Raw genomic sequence first — 21,084 nt, 5'->3', positions numbered from 1 at the left:
TTTGAAATCTAGATATTTGTGGAGCTTGTGAGGATGTGTAAATGGGATGCTACAGAAAAGAGTGGATGTCCTGAGGCTTTTGCTCTAAGAGCTCATGGAGGGAGGAATAGTGTTCAAGGATGCTTGAAGAAGATGAAGGAGAGCTATGGCATTCATCCCACTGTAGGTCAGCTCATTGGTTAATATCTGTGAAGAGAAAGATCAGAGCACGGTCCTCAAATTATGATGGTACCTTTCTGCAGGAGGCACACTGGACATGTATTTTTTTTTTCTAACAATCATGCAAGCTTGGAATATGGGGATTATTTTGAATATCACAAAGTTTGAGGTATGCTATAGGCCTTTAATGGGTGATGGTCAAGAATGCAAAGTGCTCTGTAGAGTCCCACATTCCACACAACTTTCAAATATCCTTGTAAACATTCACGTGATGAGAAACCAGCTTATACAATAATTATATAAGAACATCCTGAGCCTAGATCCTATCCATACCCTATCCAAAGCACTGGATTTCCCAAGAATGCAACTACCTTGTACTTTGAGGGAAGACTATACTTTGGTTCAGAAGTTTACCAAGAGTTGTTCATCATTTTGGAAAATTATATCACAGGGGTCACGCTGTAGCTGAGTCCCAATGCCACAATTTTTATCAGTTGCATTTGAGATGTCAAATCCAACGGGATCCTACCTACAGGTGCAAGAAAATGACTATTTCATTCTGTCTTCCAGTGCAGTCATGCCCCAATATTTATACAGAAACACATACTTTATTTTATTTTTTTAATTTTTATTTATTTATTTTTGAAATGGAAATTTTGTTATATATATTATTTTTCCTTCCTTCTAAGTATTACAGTTAGAACATTTATTGATTTTTTTTAAAAAAAGTATGTGTAATACAAAAGTTAGCCAGGTGTGGTGGCACATGCTTGTAGCCCCAGCAGCTGCGGAGTCTGAGGAGGGAGGATGGCTTGGACCCAAGAGACAGAAGGTGCAGTGAGCTATGATTGCACCACTGCACTCCAGCATGGGCAACAGAGTGAGGCCCTGTCTCAAAACAACAACAACAAAAATTAATTAAGTACTTTAATTAAAAAAAATATGTATTCATATGGTATATTATTTATGAATTTCTTTTCAGGATAACAAAAGGAGCCTTACAAAATATCCATCATTAAAAGGCAGTATTGAGTTTGATAAGGTTGGGAACCATTATCTGAGTGAGAAAATCAAGGGATGGCATTTGGAGAAACTGAGTCTGTGGGCTCAGGAAGGGTTGTTTGGGAGCCTCCATGATGTGGTGAGGCACGAAGGGAATGAGGATCCTGTCTCCTGGCCACTCTGCTACAGGCCTCAGCATAACCTGACCCCCAGGACGTCTGCTGGTCCCAGGTGGGAAGAGCTCCACTGGGCTGAGGGGCCCTCACAGGGAGTCCAGGTAGCAGTGGCAGGGATAGGGTGCCTTAGTAGGCAGCCAGGGAAAAAGGACACATGCAGACTCATTCTAGTGGCCCCTCAGCAAGCCCTGGGTTGACTGGGAGGGACTGTAAGAGGAAGAGTTGAGTTCCCATGGATGCAGGGGGCCAAGAGGAATTGGAATTTGGACTTCAATGTGAAATACGACCTTGTTTGTATCCATAGGCAAGAGAGGCCTGGGATTGTCCTTCACTCTGACCATGGATATTCTCCATCTTGAACAAAATAGCCATCCCCCGACCCCAGAGGACTGGCCCTGCTCACAGCGTTTTTCACATAGAGCATGAGACCTGTTGGCTCAGACTAGATTAAAAACATAGTTTCTCTGTATGACAATCCGAGATGTCATTACCACTCAGGGAGCAGAACGAGAAGGTGAGGAGAGAAATGACTCCAAGTGGCTCAGATAAGAGAATCGTTGCATCGGATTTAGACATGCGGTTGAAACTAGAACAATGATTCCAAAACCCTTGTGGTCAGAACACTCAAAACAGTATCCACGATACTCCTCCAAGAAGGCTGAAAAGCCAAATGACAGAGTGCAGGGAGAGAAGGATCAGCAGTGTATTCTGGCTTTCACCTTCACTGATACCAAAAACAAAGACACAAGAGCAGCCTGGCTTAAGATGAGAGATGTGGGTTTAGGCGGGACTGTTGAGGGAACCATCTGCAAGGGAGGGCAGTAGGATTCCGAATCAGGCCTTCAAGGGGGATGGTGAAATAGTCTTCAGAAGGTCAGTGAAAGAAAAGGAGAGAGAGCTCATTCTCTGCTACAGTTTCAGTTTCTTTTCTGTTGTGAGGGAGTAGGCTGATGACAGATCTAAACACCAGGCTGGAGCTTTGAGGATTTAGAGCTTCCTTTATGGGGACGCTGCCAGTTTTGAAATGTCACCATGTTGGCTGAAGGGAAAAAAGACAGAGCTCATTCTTCAGGAAGAAGCATGAGGAAACGAAATCAGTAAACTCTGGTTAAAGAATTTGCTCTGGAATGAAGAGCGAGTACTCAAATGTGGGTATTGGTCGGGCACAGTGGCTCACGCCTGTAATTCCAGCACTTTGGGAGGTCGAGGTGGGTTGATCGCCTGAGGTCAGGAGCTCAAGACTTGCCTGGCCAACAATGCTAAAACTCCGTCTCTATTAAAAATACAAAAATTAGCTGGGCGTGATGGTGAGCGCCTGTAATCCCAGCTACTCGGGAGGCTGAGGCAGGAGAATTGTTTGAACCTGGGAGGTGGAGGTTGCAGTGAGCCGAGACTGTGCCATTGCACTCCAGCCTGGGTGACAAGAGCAGGATTCCATCTCAAAAAAAAAAAAAAGTGGATATTGGTGTTAATATTATCATAAGGTCAGGGCCATATCCCCTACCTAAAGGTCATGATCCTTTCTCCCATCTCTCTTTTTTTTTTTTTTTTCATCTCCTTAACCAAATAAGCTGCCCTAGAGTAGGTACTGTGGTATCTAAGACTTGTAAGTCAGTGTATTATAGATCAGTGAGGAGGTTTATTAAAATGCAGATTCCTGGGCTCCTCCCTCAGCGTTTTGGACACAGCAGGTCTGGGGGTGGGGTCTAAGAATTTGTATTTCTAACATGCTCCCAGGTGATACAGATGCTTCTGGTCCATGGGCTATACTTTGAGAACCACCACTCGAGTTAAAGACCACCACGCCAGAAACCTTGCATCCTACTAAGTTGCTAAATGGCCTTGGAAAAGCCTTGAGACCTCCCTTGGGATTTGATTTCCCAAGCTTTACAATGAGAATAAAACTAAAACCCTCTGAAGTGGATAGAACAGACAGTAAGTTTTAAAATAGATAATAAAGAGGTTGAAGTGCTTTGAAAAATATAAAATACCAACAAATGTACGTCTCCAAAATGCTTGCATAGAGTGAGTATGCACCTTTTTTTTTTTTTTCTGGAGACAGGGTCTTGCTCTATCACGCGGGTTGAAGTGCAGTGGCACACAGTCATGGCTCACTGCAGTCTTGACCTCCTGGGCGCAAGTGATCCTCCTATCTCAGCCTGCTGAGTAGCTGGGACCACAGGCGTGCACCACCACACCAGCTAATTTTTAACATTTTTGTCTAGAGATGGGGGTCTCACTTTGTTGTCCAGGCTGGTCTCGAACTCCTGGGCTCAAGCAATCCTCCCACTTTGGCCTCCCAAAATGCTGGGATTACAAGTGTGAGCCACCATGCCAGCCACACTTTTATAGAGAGTGTGCTGCTACTATACTCCAAAGTGGTCAGGTGAATGGCCACCCAATTTGATATCAGTATTTGTTGAATAAATAAAGTGACATGGAGATTTAGCAGCTGAATGGTTCTTCAAGGGGACAGACCCCCAAGTCAGTTGAAGCCCAAAAATACCCAATGTGTTGAGTTTCGCTGAATCGTGACAGCCTGCTGCATGCATCCAGGGTTTGAAAAATATGGGCAGAGGGGAACATGAAATAGGAACATGCCAGTCAGGTAGCTTGTGGGCCGACCTGTACCCAGAGCTAGGGCTCTCACTCACCCTGTTGTCTTCAGGAGTAGGAGGAAGAGGCTTCTTTGAAGCTGAAAAGAGAAAAACAGGAAAAGAAAAAATGAGCATGAAAACCAATGGACCCAACCGGAAGTGAGCAGCCAGGGGGCTTTTCTGAGAAAAAGGGCCCAGGGAAAACAACCGAAGAAAGGGGGCCAGAAGGAGCAATAAGACACAGTGAAACCCGACTTGGCTTTGTCAGAAGCTGTCTTTTATCTCCTTGGGCCTGCTGGTTTCGGACTCCCTTTTCTAGTAGACACCAGAAGCTTCCGGAAGTCCATATTCAGGGACCCTGTCTCTCTGTATTCCCAGGAAAAGCCTGACAGTGGGGTTAGACTTGCACCCTTCCCTGTAGGCATAGAGACTTCTGGGAATGTCTCTGCCACCTGCTAAACTCAGGAGTGGGAATTGGTGACTCAGGGGGACAGTGACTCACTAGCTTCCTGACTCAGTTGTGAGCTTGAGGAGGGGGTGGCTAAGGTGGGAGGTCATTGTGCTGCTTTTTGAGTGGGCTGGAATCCACTTTTAGTTGCCTTAAGGCATCTGAATATGTGTTATTTCTGCTTCTTTCAAACTATACCAACCCAGCATCTCTCTGTCTTTGTCTTTCTGCTTATCTCTGTTTCCATGTCTCCCTCTGTTTAGCTCTCCTCTCTCTTCTCTCTTTCCTCCTTTCTCTTCTCTTCTCTCTCTTTCTCTTGCCCTCTCTCCTTCCTCTCATTTCTTCATACTCGTCTCTCACTATTTCTCCTTTGTAGCTCTGCAAAGGCCATTCCTGGACTCAATGAATCAAAGGTGTGTGGCTGTGTCTGGGGCTGTCTGTGGTACGGGAGGCAAGGCACAGGCTTCAGGCTAATACAAAGACATCCTTAATAATGAGAGATGAGAAGAGAATGGGCTGCATAGGTAGGTGATGAGTTCCTCATTTCTGTAGGAGGTTGACTTGAAGTTGGACAGCCCACATCAGGGATACAGTAGAGGAGAGTCACACATTGACACTGGAGCCCAGCCCCGTGCAGACTTGGCAAGAAACAGTAGGCTGGGGTAGTGACCTGGGTATGCGATGACCAGAGAAGAAGGAAAACCCCTATAATAGGAAGCATGGCTCCCATTTAGAACTCAACTTGGAGCTGGGAGACTGGTGTTCTAACTCTGGCTTCACCAATACTAGCTGTGAGCCTTGGCCACTTCCATCCCTGGATATTCTATGACTGGTGTCTCTTTCTTCTTCCTCTGGCCTTGCTTTTCCCTTCCTTCCTTTCCATCTGTGTGGGGTTGGTATGTGGAGAGATCAGGGCCAGTTCTGGTTGAAGACATGGGTGTTACTATGGGTTGGGTGTGGCTGGGTCTGTTTTTACTCAACCGAGTCTGCTGCTTCCCAAACACACACAAGTTCTGAGGCTATATCTCGGCCTTAGATTCTTTCAACCACCAATAAGGAAGACAAGTAGACACAATTACCATTTATCAAGAACTCTGTATATGTTGGCAGCTGTACTGCTTTCCACAACACCATTGAATCTCCCAGCCTTACACGTAGCTACCTATTATCATTATCCCCATTTTGCAGGTGAGGAAATGCACTTAGAGGCTCAGAGGGGTTATCCAAAGCCCAGTGCTCATAGACCAGCACTGGCAATGTGCTCGGTACCAGGAATCCTGTGAGCCTTCACCCAGGGAGGTGACCATGAGCTGTATTCACAGCGCAGTGTGTTTCTTGAAAACTCTAGTCTCAACTGTGTAAAACTTGGATCCACGAAGTTATTTAACCAAATCAGAAGAAGGTAGAGTGAGGAGATACTCAAGGCAGAGACAGCAATGGGTTGCAATGCAAAAGCAAAACCATTAGCAGAGTGACTGCACGACACCCACAGCAGGACCCCAAGAGTGCTCAGGCCCTGGTTTCACATGGGGAGCAGCTCAGCATGACCAGCCCTCCTGCACTGGAGTTCTGGTGAGTCATTCAGATGTTCCTAGCACCTCAGTCACATGTGTATCACTTGGAGGAGGGAAATACTGTGCGCCCCAAAGAGGAATAGCTGCAGCATGCATGGTGCAAACTACAGAATGGAAATACTGAGTCAAAGAATTTCAGAACTGGAAAGGGGCTTAGATATTATTTCATCCTAAGCCCCTCAGAACTCCTTGCTATTTTTGAGATGAGGACACTGGGGCCCCTTGATGGCCAAGTCACTCATCTGAGGGCCCAGAGCAAGGCATTGGCAGAAGTTTGGAGACCAGATCCCTGACTTTGGAAAGGGCTTTCACTCACTGAGGTAAGCCCATGCCGTTCTGTTATTACGGTGGAGCCCATCCATAGAAAATTTTCCATTTCTTTTTTATTAAATATTGGCCTACATGAATATGGTCACAGGACTAATGTGGAGGATCACTTGAATATTTACCAATTTCTAAAACTTATTAAGTATTATTCTTCTGGGCCCAGGGATGGATTACGTTGAAGGGCTTTTTTCCCCAAGACGCAGGGTGAAAAGTGGTGGTTTTTAAAGTGGTAATGAGAGGGGCTATGAATCAGGAAGCCACAGAAAACTGAGCCATGTGTTACATCCGCCTTGGGTTGCCAATTTTCAGTATTAAGTTTTAGTGCACAAAAGGAAGTGATAAATGAGAAGGAGAAACTATGGCAAAAGAGGTTGAGAAGAGAGGAACATGGAAGGAGAACAATCCACACGGTCCATCATTCCTATGCAACAATGGAATTTGCAGAGCACTTCCAGCAGTGTGGCCTGGAGCATACTGAATTGCTCAAGGCAGCCCATTCCCTTAACATGACACCATCTACCCCAGATGGTTGAGAGGAACAAGAGCATAATGAATGTGAAATGCATTCGAGTGGAGTTGTACACAACTGGAGGTTAAGGTTCGAAAGTCATTACTAAAATCCCGTTGCAGCCCAGTCCCCCAGACCTGAGCCTTTAATGTCAAAGGCAAAGAAATAGCTTTTTTTTTGTTTTCACTTTGCATTTAGACTGTGGCCTTCTCCTTTCTGAGATTGTGGAGGTCAAGAGCAAGTTTGAAGAGGAGGCAAGGAGAAACCACAGAGTAAAAAGTAAAAGAAAAAAAAAGTTCCTCTCACCTTTAAGGCTATAGAGTTGAATTTGTATAATTAAATATATGTGTGATAAGATGCCACTCTGAGAAATAAATATTTTATATCTCTTAAGGCTGCCTCTGTAATTTAAGACTTAAATAGACCATGCCATTCAAATGCAGGTTATAGCAGGGTTCCTCAAACTGTACTGTGCACATACGTCTCCTGGGATCTTGTTAAAATGAAAATTCTGATCTAGTAGGTCATGAGTGGGGCCAGATCATTTGCATTTCTAACTAGCTCCTAGGAGATATTGATGCTGCTGGTCCAAAGAACACACTTTAAGTGGTCAGGAGCTATAAAGACATCAGCTTTGAGATGGAAGCACCAACAGACTGGTAGAAAACACAGATGATTCCTCTTGGAAAATTCTGAAAATGTAGAATTTTGCATTCCATTCCTGATACCCTCAATGATTGAAGGCCAAAAGCTTTTACCTTTCTATGGTCATTTCACAGAGTAGAGGGAATTCCCAGTCTCTTACCGTTCTTGGTTGGATCATATTGGGCACAGCCTGCTGCAAGCTTCTCCAGCTGAGAACAGCACCTCCACTTCCCATCCATCCAGAAATTAGGATGATATTTAGGCACCAGACTGTTATTATTCCTCGTTTCTGAAATAGGTTGGCACCAACAGAAGAGTTATTTCCAGGTCAGTCTATCAAGGGCTACCAATTTTATACCATCTCGAGTTTAGACCTGGCTAAGTGAGCCTGAATGAGTATTGTCCAGACCATTCAGAAGCATGGGTTGACCTGAGCACATAAATGCACTGTGCTATTTACTGGGGTAGTTCATGTTACATTTAGGCATCAGCACATCTAGGCTCACATCCGGCTCTGCCTTGCATTAGTTGTGTGTTCTTAGGTTGGGCAAACCCTCATCTGAGCCAATGAGATTGTTAAACACTGGGCTCTAAAAAAGTGCCTTTAAGGGTAATGAGAAGGTTGAGAAGGTGGAATCACCATCCCTCCAACTCTCCTACCTTTAACCACAGCAACTTTGGTTTTTTCCCTTGTAGGTTTGTGGCTTTGAAGTAAGATTTTGGTTGGGGAAAAAGGGGGGCTCTGCTACTGAAACAAATACATACATAAGGCACAGAACAGTGTTGGGTGTAGTGGCTTATGCTTGTAATCCCAGTTCTTTGGGAGGCCAAGGCAAGAGGATCTCTTAAGCTGGAGATTAGCCTAGGCAATATAGTGAGACCCCTTCTCTACCAAAAGAAAAAAAAAAAAGAAAAGAAAAAAGTTAGCTGGGCATGGTGTCACACACCTGTAGTCCCAGCTTCTCAGGAGGCTGAGGTGGGAGGATCACTTGAGCCCAGTAGGTTGAGGCTGCAATGAGCCATGCTCGTGCCACTGCACTCCAGCATGGGTAACAGAGTGAGACCCTGTCTGATATAGTTTGGCTCTGTGTTCCCACCCAAATCTCATCTTGAATTGTAATCTCCATAATTCCTACGTGTTGAGGGAGAGACCAGGTGGTGGTAACTGGATCATGGGGATATTTTCCCCCATGTTGTTCTTGTGATAGTAAGTGAGTTCTCATGAGACCTGATGGTTTTATAAGTATTGGGCAAGTTCCTCCTTCTGTCATTCTCTCTCCTGCCACCTTGTGAATAAGGTGACTGCCTCCCCTTTACCTTCCACCATGATTGTAAGTTTCCTGAGGCCTCTCAGCCATACAGAACTGTGAGTCAATTAAACCTCTTTTCATTATACATTACCCACTCTTGGGCATATCTTTATAGCAGTGTGAAAATGGACTAATACATTGTCTCCTTGAATAAATAAATAAACAAACCACAGAACTAGATAGCTAATCTCTAATGTTCCTTCCAATTTTAACATCCTGTGTATGAAATCCCTTCACAGAGGGCAAAAAGCCAATGATCATAGCTGGGGCCCTTTTGATTACTTTTTTTTCTTCCTTTTTTTGGTGGGGTAAGATCAGGGTCTTGCTGGTTACCCAGGCTCGGCTCACTTGGCTCACTGCAGCCTTGACCTCCCAGGCTCAGATGATTCTCCCACCTCAGCCTCCCGGGTAGCTCAGAGCACAGGCCTGTGCCACCATGCCTGGCTAATGTTTTTATTTTTAGTAGAGATGAGATCTCACTATGTTACCCGGGCTGAAGTGCAGTGGCATGAGCATGGCTCATCGTAGCATTGGACTCCTGAGTTCAAGTGATCCTCCCACCTTGGCCTCCCAAAGTGCTGGGATTACAGGTGTTAGCCACTGCAGCCAGCCCATTTTGATTACTTCTTACTTTTGTGTTTGCTCTATGTCCCATGACTGTTAGAACTGTGAGCCCTTTCCCATTTACCCGGCACTTGTCTGCTCATAACTCATTTGAGGCTCACAACAACCTTGGGATAAGATACACCTTGTATTTCTATTCTCATTTTTTTTCAGATAGAGGAATTGCAACTTCAGAGATAACAAATAGTTTGCTTATCCTTAGTCCTCATAGTTTCATAGAGGCAGATTAGTGTTTGAATCCAGATCTTCTGACACATCCAGTGCTTCAGGCTAAAGAACAATAATGGTAACATTGATCGAGTGCTTTCTTTGGGATGGGTATTGTCCTAAGTCCTCAATCATTCAGTTCTCACAACAGCTCCATGACTGTTTTTAGTCCAAATTTATAGAGACACACGAAGGTCAAGGAATTTACCCAGGGTCACATGCTAATCATTGGCAGAGCTGGGATTTTCACTTTCATGCCTGGCTCCACATCCCATGTGCTTAAACACTACTGCCTCTAACTGTGCCGTCAGGAAGGTAAGGCTTAAGAAATACCCTTATCAATGGTCTGAAACGCTTGAAAGCTAGCTGATATTTATTGCGTGCTGTCTATGGGCCAACCTAGTTCCCAGGACTTTGCTCACATCAGCTCCAAAGGCAGGTGCTGTTATCCCTTCCTTTTCTCCCTTTTAAATAAATGGGAAACTGAAGCACAGGCAATTAAGGAACTTGCCCAAGTGTACATAGCAAGTGACAGACTGGGATTTAAACCCAGGTCATTTCACACTAGGGCCTATGCTCTGCTTCTTCATACTATACGAGGAGTTGGCAAACTTGTTCTTAAAAGGCCAGACAGTAAATATTTTAGGTTTTACCGACCATGAGACAAAATCAAGGGTCTTATGTAGGTACTTATTTAACTATTTGAAATGAGTTATATACAAATATTGCTCAGAGCCTGACAAGAACAGACAGCAGGCTGGATTTGGTCAGTCCTGAATGATACCAGTTATTGCCTCCTGGGCCCGGAATGAAACCGTGGAAACTTCCACTAACCCCAAAAGGGAAACCAGCCATCAGCTGCTCTCACACCACAGTCTATTCTATTGTGGAACCCAACCCTACTATAGGATCAAGGGTGTCAGTGATTCAATGGCAAAGGAGTTTAATTACCTTCTTTAAGGGCCAGCACCCAGCGCTGCCGGCTCTCACGATCTGGAGCAAACACATATAGGAGGTAGTTGTCATGCATGACCTGGAGACACACACAGAATCCAAGGTGAGCAGTGTGCATGGAGATAGTTGACTGACAGCAGACCTACTGAGCTGAGAGTGGGGTCTCGAGTGTTTATCGTCACATAGGCAAACATTTGGGTAATTAGGGGGCCAGTATCCTTTTCATCCAGATGTTTGGGTGCTACGAAAACACAGGGTAAGCAGTTTCGGCTGCTTGTCTCAGATTCCATGCCCCAAGAGAGCAATCGCTAACTAAAACAGCAGGAGAAAGTTCTCCTCTTGACTAGAAAGCACATTTATTTCTCATCTTAAGTTTTTAGTGATTAAAAAAAATATTTCTGGCACATGAAAGAGAAAGATATTATATGACAAATGTGTAATGAGAGTTTTGAAAACTTCTTATTTTGAAATAGTTTAAGATTCACAAGAAGTTCCAGAAATAGTACAGAGTTCCTGTGTACTTTTCACCTACTTTTCTCCACTGATGACATCTTACATAACCACAGCACATTTTTCAAAACCAAGAGACTGTCATTGGTATAATACTTTAACTAAACTGCAGTCTTCTTTATATTTCACCACTTTTTTAGGCACTCATTATCATTGGGACTTTGAACAACTGAAAAATACATGCTATTCCTTTTATTTTCAGTCCTCAAAATTCCAACTCATGAGGGTCACTTTTCCAGTAGGAAAAAAGTTCTTTCCTATGCCACGTTAAATATATACTCATCCCTCAGGTTGGTAAGCAAGAATGGTACCCTGAAATGTGCAAGGAGATATCCATGCCTTTGAAGCCAGAAGTGCCAAGATTCATACATAAGGTAAGGACTTTAAAGATACCCTCCACTAACTCTGTTCAGTAGAATTTTGGGAGGCCGAGGCGGGTCGATCACGAGATCAGGAGTTTGAGACCAGTCTGACCAACATGGTGAAACCCCGCCTCTACTAAAAACACAAAAATTAGCCGGGCGTGGTGGCACGTGCCCATAGTCCCAGCTACTCAGGAGGCTGAGGCAGGAGAATCACTTGAACTGGGGAGGCAGAGGTTACAGTGAGCCAGGATTGCGCCACTGCACTCCAGTCTGGGCAACAGAGTGAGACTCTGTCTCAAAAAAAAAAGAACTTTCCGCAGTGATAGGAGCATTCTATAGCCAGTGCTGTTTCAGTACAGTAGCTGCCAGCCATGTCCGGCTATTGAACATGTGAAATGTGCCCAGTGTGACTAAGAAGCAGAATTTTTAATATCATTTAATACATATAAATGTGAACATGCTTGTGTGGCTAGTGGCTACTGCACTAGACAGTGCATTTCCAGATAATCCTCAGATTATAAAATTTGAATCTTTGTGCCTCAGAATCTCCAAGCAATTCATACCCAGCAATTGCAATATGTTGCTTCAAATCATGAGTAAACTGCACTTAAAGCACGTTAGGTTTGGGGCCCCGATAGCAGCTTTCTTTCTTTCCTCACTAATTAGGCCTTCCCTTGAGGAAGAGAAGACATGAGGGAAAGGGGTATGAGGAATAACCACCTTTTTAAGATTTTGTGCTTAATGTGTGTTCAGTAAGTGAAAGAATTAACAAATAAATGTCATTGATTGAAGGAACACATATGTTTCCTAATGGGATTTGTCTAAGTTCTAACCTTGGAGCAGAGAGTCATCCCTGTCCACCCTCTGTCACAGTGACTGAGGCCTTTTGTTTTGTTTTGTTTTTTTGATGGAGTCTCACTCTGTTACCCAGGCTGGAGTGAATGGCGCGATCTCAGCTCACTGCAACCACTGCCTCCTTCAAATGATTCTCCTGTCTCAGCCACCCGAGTAGCTGGGATAACAGGCACCCACCAGGACGCCCAGCTAACTTTTTGTGTTTTTAGTAGAGACGGGGTTTCACCATGTTGGCCAGGCTGGTCTCGAACTCCTGACCTCGTGATTTGCCTGCCTCGGCCTCCCAAAGTGCTGGGATTACAGGCGCGAGCCACTGCACCTGCACGTGACTGAGGATTTTAACCGCGGTCCAGGAAATGGGGAACTACCCACCTGATGGACTTACCTGAAATGGGTATTTATAGTGGCATGGGATGCTGATGTCACTTTTCACAATCTCGACACATTTGATTCGGGACAGCTCAATGGACCCCTTCAGCGTGCGCTTCTTCTGTGGGGAGACAAGCACATCCCATTCATGTAAGAGAGAAGACAATATTTTTGTCCAGATTGCTCCAGAAATCTACTACTAGATAAGATCCACTGAGTTTTTAACAAATTCCAACCCTCCAAACCAAATATCCAAAACTGCCTCTTGGCCCTAAGTGTGGGATAAACACTCTGAGCAGACTGCTGGGAAAACATGCCTTCAGAGTCTTCTTCTTGGTGACAGGCTTCCACTCATTGAGACACTGGGTCATGTACCCCACTGCCCTTGTGACAAATGGCAGCATCGGCAGAACTCGTAGCTGAGATGCGTAGAGAAATCCATGGACACATATGTGACAATTTTCTCTTCTCCGTGTCTATCCATGACCATATTAGCATAGTAATTGAGCTGGGGCCTGACCTGGATTGTGGTGCATACCCTTAGCGGCACCTTTTTTTTTTTTTCTGCCTCTGGCTTCTCCATGTCCTTTAATTATCCGCAGTTCCACAATGACACTCCCAAAGGATATTCCTGACTCTGCTCTACAACTACCTCTTCTCCACGTCCTCCCCAACTTCCCCATCAAATATTACTGGGCCTGTGTCTTATTGTCTTGGAAACTTGCTAGCTGTATTTCCCTGATAACTAATTCACATGATGGTATTTGTGATTTATAATGATGTTACGTGTTACCTATTTCTAAGGATCCTTGTGCTTGGAGAAGGGATCTCAGGGGATTTGATGCCTTACCTAATGGAACAAATTCCATTGGTGGTCTATCAGACTCCAAGGAAAGATAGTTAGGAAAGTGCTTTTGGATTGAAGAAGCCTTTCACAGGTGCCTAGAATTGAGCTGCCATTGAGAATAGACTTTAATTCAGCTCTGGAACCAGTTGCAAAATACGTCATTATACCCACTACCAGTCAATCCCAAAAGACACGATTCTGAATGTCATAGTCTCAAATGCTGAAATCCTGAAAGATAAAAATCCCTAAAGTCTAAGTCCCTAACGTCTAAAATCTCAAAAATCACGATTAGTGAATTTTCTGTTGTATGCAGGATAGCCTCATTATGTTAGTTGCATCATGTTAGGCAGAACTACTGCTTTATTATTGTCTTCATTTGGAAATTACGTGTGGTTTAAGATGTGTATGGGTGCCAAATCGATGAGGAGTGGACTTGTTGACTTAATTTTAGGTGTCAAATTGACTGGATTAAGGAGTATCTAAAGCTGGACATGGTGGCTCACACCTGTAATCCCAGCACTTTGGGAGACCAACATGGGAAGATCACCTGAGATCAGGAGTTCGAGACCAGCCTAGTGAAACCCCACCTCTACTAAAAATACAAAAATTAGCTGGGTGTGGTGGCAGGCGCCTTAATCCCAGCTACTCTGGAGACTGAGGCAGAAGAATCGCTTGAACCTGGGAAGCGGAGGTTGTAGTGAATTGAGATTGTGCTACTTTGCTCCAGCCTAGGCAAAAGAGTAAAATTCTGTCTCAAAAAAAAAAAAAAAAAAAAAAAAAAAAAAGACGTGTCTAGATACCTGATAAAGCATTATTTTGGGTGTGTCTGTGAGGGTGTTTACAGAGTAGATTAGTACATGTATCAGAATGGACGAGGTGGGGGAGATCTGCTATCAGTGTTGGTGGACACCATTGAATTAGCCAGGGACCCAAAAAGAACAAATACTGAAGGCAAATTAGTCTCTCTCTGAGAGTTGGCACAGACTTTTCTTCTGCTGTTTTTGATCCATCTCATTAAAAGACTTAGGTTGTCTATCGTAGTATTTCAGATAACCTGGCTATATAAGCTATTTGGTTTTTTAAAAAATTTAAAGGTGAAATATATTGCATATTAGTTTTTTGTTTTAAAAATCAACTTTATTAAAGTATAATTTACATACAATAAAATTTACCAATGTACATTTCAGTGAGTTTTGACAAATGTATACAGTTGTGTAATAACCTCCGTAATTAAGATACAGGAAAAGAAATAACCAAAATCAGAGCTGAACCAAAGGAGATTGAGACACAAAAAACCATGCAAAAGATCAATGAATCCAGGAGTTGGTTTTTTGAAAAAATTAATAGGATAGATAGGCCACTAGCTACACTCGTAAAGAAGAAAAGAAGGAAGATCCAATTAAACACAACTAGAAATGACAATGAGGATGTTACCACTGACCCCACAGAAATACAAATAATCAAAGAGACTACTATGAACACCTCTGTGCACACATATTAGAAAACCTAGAAGAAATGAATCCATTCCTGGACAACATACACCCTCCCAAGACTGAACCAGGAAGAAATTAATTCCCTGAACAGATCCATAACAAGCTCCAAAATTGAATCAGTAATAAATAGCCTACCACCCAAAAAAAGCCCAGGACCAGATGGATTCACAGCCGAATTCTACCAGATGTACAAAGAAGAGCCAATATAATTCCTACCGAAACCATTCCAAAAAATTGAGGAGAAGCGTCTCCCCCACAACTTATTCTATGAGGCCAGCATCATCCTGATACCAAAACCTGGCAGAGATACAACAAAAAAGAAAACTTCAGGCCAATATTGATGAACATTGAAGCAAAAATTCTCAACAAAATACTTGCAAACCAAATCCAGCAGCACATCAAAAAGCTAATCCAGCCAGGTGCGGTGGCTCATGCCTGTAATCCCAGCGCTTTGGGAGGCTGAGGAGGGCGGATCACTTGAGCCCAGGAATTTGAGACTAGCCTGGGCAACATGGTGAAACTCTGTTTCTACAAAAAATTACAAAGATTAACTGGATATGGTGGTGCAAACCTCTAGTCCCAGCTTCTCGGGAGGCTGAGGTGGACAGAAGTTGCAGTTAGCCAAAATCATGACACTGCACTCCAGCATGAGTGACAGAGCAAGACTGACTCAAAAAAAAAAAAAAAAAAAAAAAAAAACAGGCTAATCCACCATGATCAAGTAGGCTTTAGGGATGCAAGATTGGTTCAACATATGCAAATTAATAAATGTAATTCATCACATAAATAGAAATAAAGGCAAAAACCACGATTATCTCAATAGATACAAAAAAGGCTTGCAATAAAATTCCACATCCCTTCATGTTTAAAGCTCTCAGTAAACTAGATATTAATGGAACATAACTCAAAATGATAAGAGCCGTCTATGACAAACCACAGCCAACATCATACTGAATGGGCAAAAGCTGAAGGCATTCCCTTTGAATACCAGCTATTTCTTTAGCTGCTCAAGTTTTGAGCAGCCTTTTTGTCTGCTCAAAACTGTTATACCCATATGACTGTCTTTAGTATACCTAAGTGTTTATGTTTGCAAAAGAATGTATATTATTACTGCCTATTTTATCGCACACAGTGGCCTATGAAGCATTTCATCATGTCTTTATACATTTCTCAAATAAATCCACTTTTAAAATGTAAGCAAATGTCTTTTTAAAAAGTTTTAGAATTATTTTTTCCAGAATTATATTTTTGGGAATTTTTATGTTTTGGATTTCAATATCTGGAACTATGATGTTCAGGATTGTGGCTCAAACCCCATTCTACCTTATTCTTTTAAAGGAGGTAGCAAATGATGGTGAAATGAGCACAAGTTTGGAAAAGCTATGTTCAAAGTAGGTCTCTGCCTCTTACCATAGGAGCTCTGCGACCTTGGGCAATTCATTAAACTTCCCAGAACCCTGGTTTCTACATCCGATAAGTGGGGATAATACTTACCTTTTGAGAGTTGATTGGAGAATAAAATGGGATGATGTAAACAAATTAACTGGCTTATAACAGGTGCCCTCAATAAAGGGTACTTTCCCAATTAAAGAAGTTAAGGAAGCCTTAACTATCGCAAGAGATTTGTGTTATATGAAGGGGCTTGGTTAGTATCCAGGGACCCATTACATCATCAAATTCTCCCGAAGTGAATTCAGTCTTTACTTCCTGTTTTTGGGTCCTCAGCCCGGAAGCTGATCTTTGATTTAGTAGCTGAGGAACACAACTGAGATAAAAAAAATTCAAGATGCCAGAAGCAGACCCTATCAAATACAGGAAAGCTTTGTGGTGTTTGGTTTTTACTTTTTTAAGTAAAAACTACTTTATCCATTTTTGAAAGTACGAAATCTGTTTATGTTTATTGTGACGAATAAAAACACTATAGAGGCTCAGTATGGTGACTGATGCCTGTAATCCCAGATCTTTTTTTTTTCTCTCTCTTTTTTTGAGACAGAGTCTTGCTCTGTCGCCAGGCTGGAGTGCGGTGGTGCGATCTCGGCTCACTGCAACCTCCGCCTCCCGGGTTCAAGCGATTCTCCTGCCTCAGCCTCTTGAGTAGCTGAGACTACAGATGCCTGCCACCACGCCCAGCTAATTTGTTGTATTTTTAGTAGAGAGGGGGTTTCACCGTGTTAGCCAGTGTGGTCTGTATCTCCTGACCTCGTGGTCCACCCACCTCAGCCTCCCAAAGTGCTGGGATTATAGGCGTGAGCCACCGTGCCGGCCCCCAATTTTTTTTGTCTTTTAGTAGAGATGGGGTTTCACCATGTTGCCCAGGGTGGCTTGGAACTCCTGAGCTCAGGCAATCTGCCCACCTTAGCCTCCCAAAGTGTTGGGATTACAGGCGTGAGCCAACATGCCCAGCCAATCCCAGATCTTTGAGAGGCTGAGGTGGGAGGTCGTTTGAGCCCAGGAATTTGAGAGCAGCCTGGGCAACACAGTGAGATAATACAAAAAATTACATAAATTAGCCAAGCCTGGTGGTGTGCGCCTGTAGTCCCAGCTACTTGGGAGGGTGAAGTGGGAGAATCGCTTGGGCCCGAAGTTCCAGGCTGCAGTGAGCTGTGATAGAGCTGGTGGCATTAACTCCAGCCTGGGTGACAGAGCAAGACACTGTTTCAAACAAGCAAACAAACAAAACAAAATACTATAGAGGCATGTGAAGAAAATATTTATAGTGTGTTATTATCCCAACCTTCCCCATAACCCTGAGGTAGCCAAGGTTAATCATTTGGAGTATATTTGTCTTTTCCCTGCACTTTTATAGAGTATATATAAAGGAAAATGAGTGTTTACTCTACTTATCAGTCTAGAACTTGCTTTTGTAGTCTAATGCTAAATTAGGAGACTTGTCTTCCCGCAAAAGCCTCTGCAAACGTGCTCTTTGGGCTCAAACTATCTTCTCATTTAGAGTTAGGAATGCATGCTCTGGTCCTGACCATAATCACAGTTCTTTGGAATGGTTAACCTGTTTTTCACAAATAGTAGAGCACAGCAGAGCTGCCTTTTCAAGAACTGTCTGCAGCTACTGGTAAACAGGCAGCCCGAGCTTGAGGTTGCCGTGTTTTGACTTCTGTTGGGTTCTTTCCTTAGAGCACGTATAGTGAAATAAAAACAACAGGCTCATGGCACGTGACATGACAACACCATTTGCTGACATTTTTGTCTTTGGAACCTACTAAGTCCTGAGCTCCCTAAGGTCAGAGACCAGGGCATCTTCCCATATACCCAGTGCCCAGCAGTGGCTAGCCCTAAGTGGAACTTAATTAGCTCAAAACAAAGGGTGTCAGATTGGAGCACAGTTTGAACAATCTTAACCAGATTTAAGGCTAGTAGATTTAGCCATTCAGGAAGTATTTATGGAGGGCCAGCTATGAGTGAGGTGCTATTCTGAGTTCAGGAAATGAACTGACGAACATAGTAGACTCTCACAGAGCTCGTAGTATACTCGGGAAGGCAGACAAGACAAGGAAGTGCTGGAAAGAGAATAGAACAGTTGATGTGACCGAACTGTGGCCAAGGCAGACTTCTCTGGAGAAAGAAAGGGCATTTAAGAAGAGACCAAAAAGTCGAACAGGAGCCATGTGGGAGAAGGTCTAGGGGAGTGAGTATCCTAGGTAGAGCAAGCAGCCAGGGCAAAATCATGGAGTAGAAAAATACTGGATAAGTCTGGCTTGTTAACAGCCTAGCAGCATTGTGATGAGGGCAGACAGTGGAGGCAAATACTAACTGGAATTGTGAATAGGGATAAAAATTCTATGTGAAGTTCTAAAGTGATATTGTCCAATAGAAATGTAACATGAGCCATATATGTAACTTACATTTTTTTTTCTACTAGGCACATTCAAAAATGCAAAACATAAAAAGTAATAATTTTAACAATATATTTTGTTTAACCCAATATCTAAAATATTATCATTTCAAATTGTTAGGTGATTTCTGACAGAATTTAAAACAGAATTACCATTTGACCCAGCAATCCTATTATTGGGCATATACCCAAAGGAATATACATTATTCTACCATAAAGACACATATACACATATGTTCATCACAGCACTAATCACAATAGCAACGATATAGAATTAACCTTAATGCCCATTAACAATAGAATGGATAAAGAAACGTGAGGCCAGACGTGGTGGCTCACATCTGTAAACCCAGCACTTTGGGAAGCCAAGGCTGCGGATCACTTGAGGCCAGGGGTTCGAGACCAGCCTGGGCAACATGGTGAAACCCCGTCTCTACTAAAAACATAAAAATTAGCTGGACATGATGGTGCACACCTGTAATCTCAGGCACTTTGGCGGCCAAGGCACAAGAATCACTTGAATTCTGGAGGCAGAGTTTGCAGTGAGCTGAGATCGTGCCACTGCATTCCTGCCTGGGTGACAGAGTAAGACTCTGTCTCAAAAAAAAAAAAAAAGAAAAGAAAAGAAAAAGAAAATGTGGTACACATACACCATGGAAAATTCTGCAGTCATAGAAAAGTATGAGATTGTGTCCTTCGCAGCATCATGGGTAAAGCTGGAGGCCATCAGCCCAAGTGAACTAACACAGGAATTGAAAACCAAATACTGCATGTTCTCACTTGTAAGTGGGAGCTAAACAGTGAGCACGTATGGGTATAAAGAAGGGCACCACAGACCCCAGCACCTACTCAAGGGTGGAGGGGCCGGGCGCGGTGGCTCACGCCTGTAATCCCAGCACTTTGGGAGGCCGAGGCGGACGGATCACAAGGTCAGGAGATCGAGACCACGGTGAAACCCCGTCTCTACTAAAAATACAAAAAATTAGCCGGGCGCGGTTGTGGGCGCCTGTAGTCCCAGCTACTCGGGAGGCTGAGGCAGGAGAATGGCGTGAACCCAGGAGGCGGAGCTTGCAGTGAGCCGAGATCGCGCCACTGCACTCCAGCCTGGGTGACAGAGCGAGACTCCGTCTCAAAAAAAAAAAAAAAAAAAAAAAAAAGGGTGGAGGGTGAGAATTGAAAAACTGCCTACTGGTACTATGCTTATTACCTGGGAGATGAAATAATCTGTATACCAAACCCCTGCAACATGCAATTTACCTGTATAAAAACCTGCACGTGTACCCCTGAACCTAAAATAAAAGTTTAAAAGAAATTAATTTGTATGTTGACTTTGTATCTTTTGACATGGATGAATTTGTTTAATAGTTCTAGTGGGTTTTTAGTAAATTCCTTACAATTTTTTTTTGTGTGTGTGGAAAATTATGTGGTGTGCCATGATAAACAGTTCTACTTTTTTATCTCAATCTGGATAATTTCATTTCGCTTTATAGTATCATTTATCTGGCTAGTACTTGCAGAACAGTGTTGAATAGAGTGTTAAAAGTGGAAATTGGCTGGGCACGGTGGCTAATCCCAAAGTGCTGTAATCCCAGCACTTTGGGAGGTCGAGGCAGGTGGATTACTTGCAGTCAGAAGTTTGAGACCAGCCTAGCTAACATGGTAAAATTTCGTCTCTAAGAAAATACAAAATTTAGCTGGGCATGGTGGTGCACGCCTGTAATCCTAGCTGCTTGGGAGGCTGAGGCAGGAGAATCGCTTGAACCCAGGAGGTGGAAGTTGCAGTGAGTCAAGATTGTGCCACTGCACTCCAGCCTGGGTGACAGAGCAAGACTCCAAAAAAAATTTAAAAAAGTGGAAATTTATGTCTTGTTCCCAAACTTACAGATAAAGCACTCAGTCTTTCACCATTAAGTATAATGTTAGTTGTAGGTTTTCATAGATGACTTTTTGCAAGACTCAAAATTTTTTTTCTATTAATGTACTGGGGGTTTTATCACAATGAGTGTTGGATTTGTCAAATGTTTTTCTTTGTTTATTGAAATTTTCTTTTTTGACATTTATTCAAGTAATGTTGTATATTATCTTAATTGACTTTAGGATAGTGAGCCAACATTGCATTTGTGAGAATAAAATCTTACTTGGTTATAGTATATTAAAAAAAATTGTTATCCACAAAAAAATAATGCGATTTTTTTTTTTGTACTTAAGTCTTTGAAATTGTGTATTTTGTGCATATCTCAATTTGCACTTGCCATACTTCAGGT

General features: G+C 43.0%; 1 protein-coding gene across 1 annotated transcript in view; it reads right to left on the bottom strand.

Moving 5' to 3' along the window:
• Nucleotides 1–21,084, bottom strand: part of ITK (IL2 inducible T cell kinase) — a 74,935-nt gene that overhangs the window by 33,547 nt on the left and 20,304 nt on the right. The window contains exons 2-5 of the mRNA XM_025388438.1: nucleotides 12,647–12,751; nucleotides 10,529–10,610; nucleotides 7,597–7,725; nucleotides 3,992–4,032 (exon numbers count right to left, since the gene is read on the bottom strand). Coding sequence (XP_025244223.1) covers nucleotides 3,992–4,032; nucleotides 7,597–7,725; nucleotides 10,529–10,610; nucleotides 12,647–12,751 — 357 coding nt within the window. The remainder of the gene's footprint in view (nucleotides 1–3,991; nucleotides 4,033–7,596; nucleotides 7,726–10,528; nucleotides 10,611–12,646; nucleotides 12,752–21,084) is intronic.

Source organism: Theropithecus gelada, chromosome 6 (genome assembly GCF_003255815.1).
Source record: "Theropithecus gelada isolate Dixy chromosome 6, Tgel_1.0, whole genome shotgun sequence".
Taxonomy (NCBI): domain Eukaryota; kingdom Metazoa; phylum Chordata; class Mammalia; order Primates; family Cercopithecidae; genus Theropithecus; species Theropithecus gelada.
Note: the sequence above shows the minus strand (reverse complement) of the source record. Positions and strands in the feature narration are given on the sequence as shown.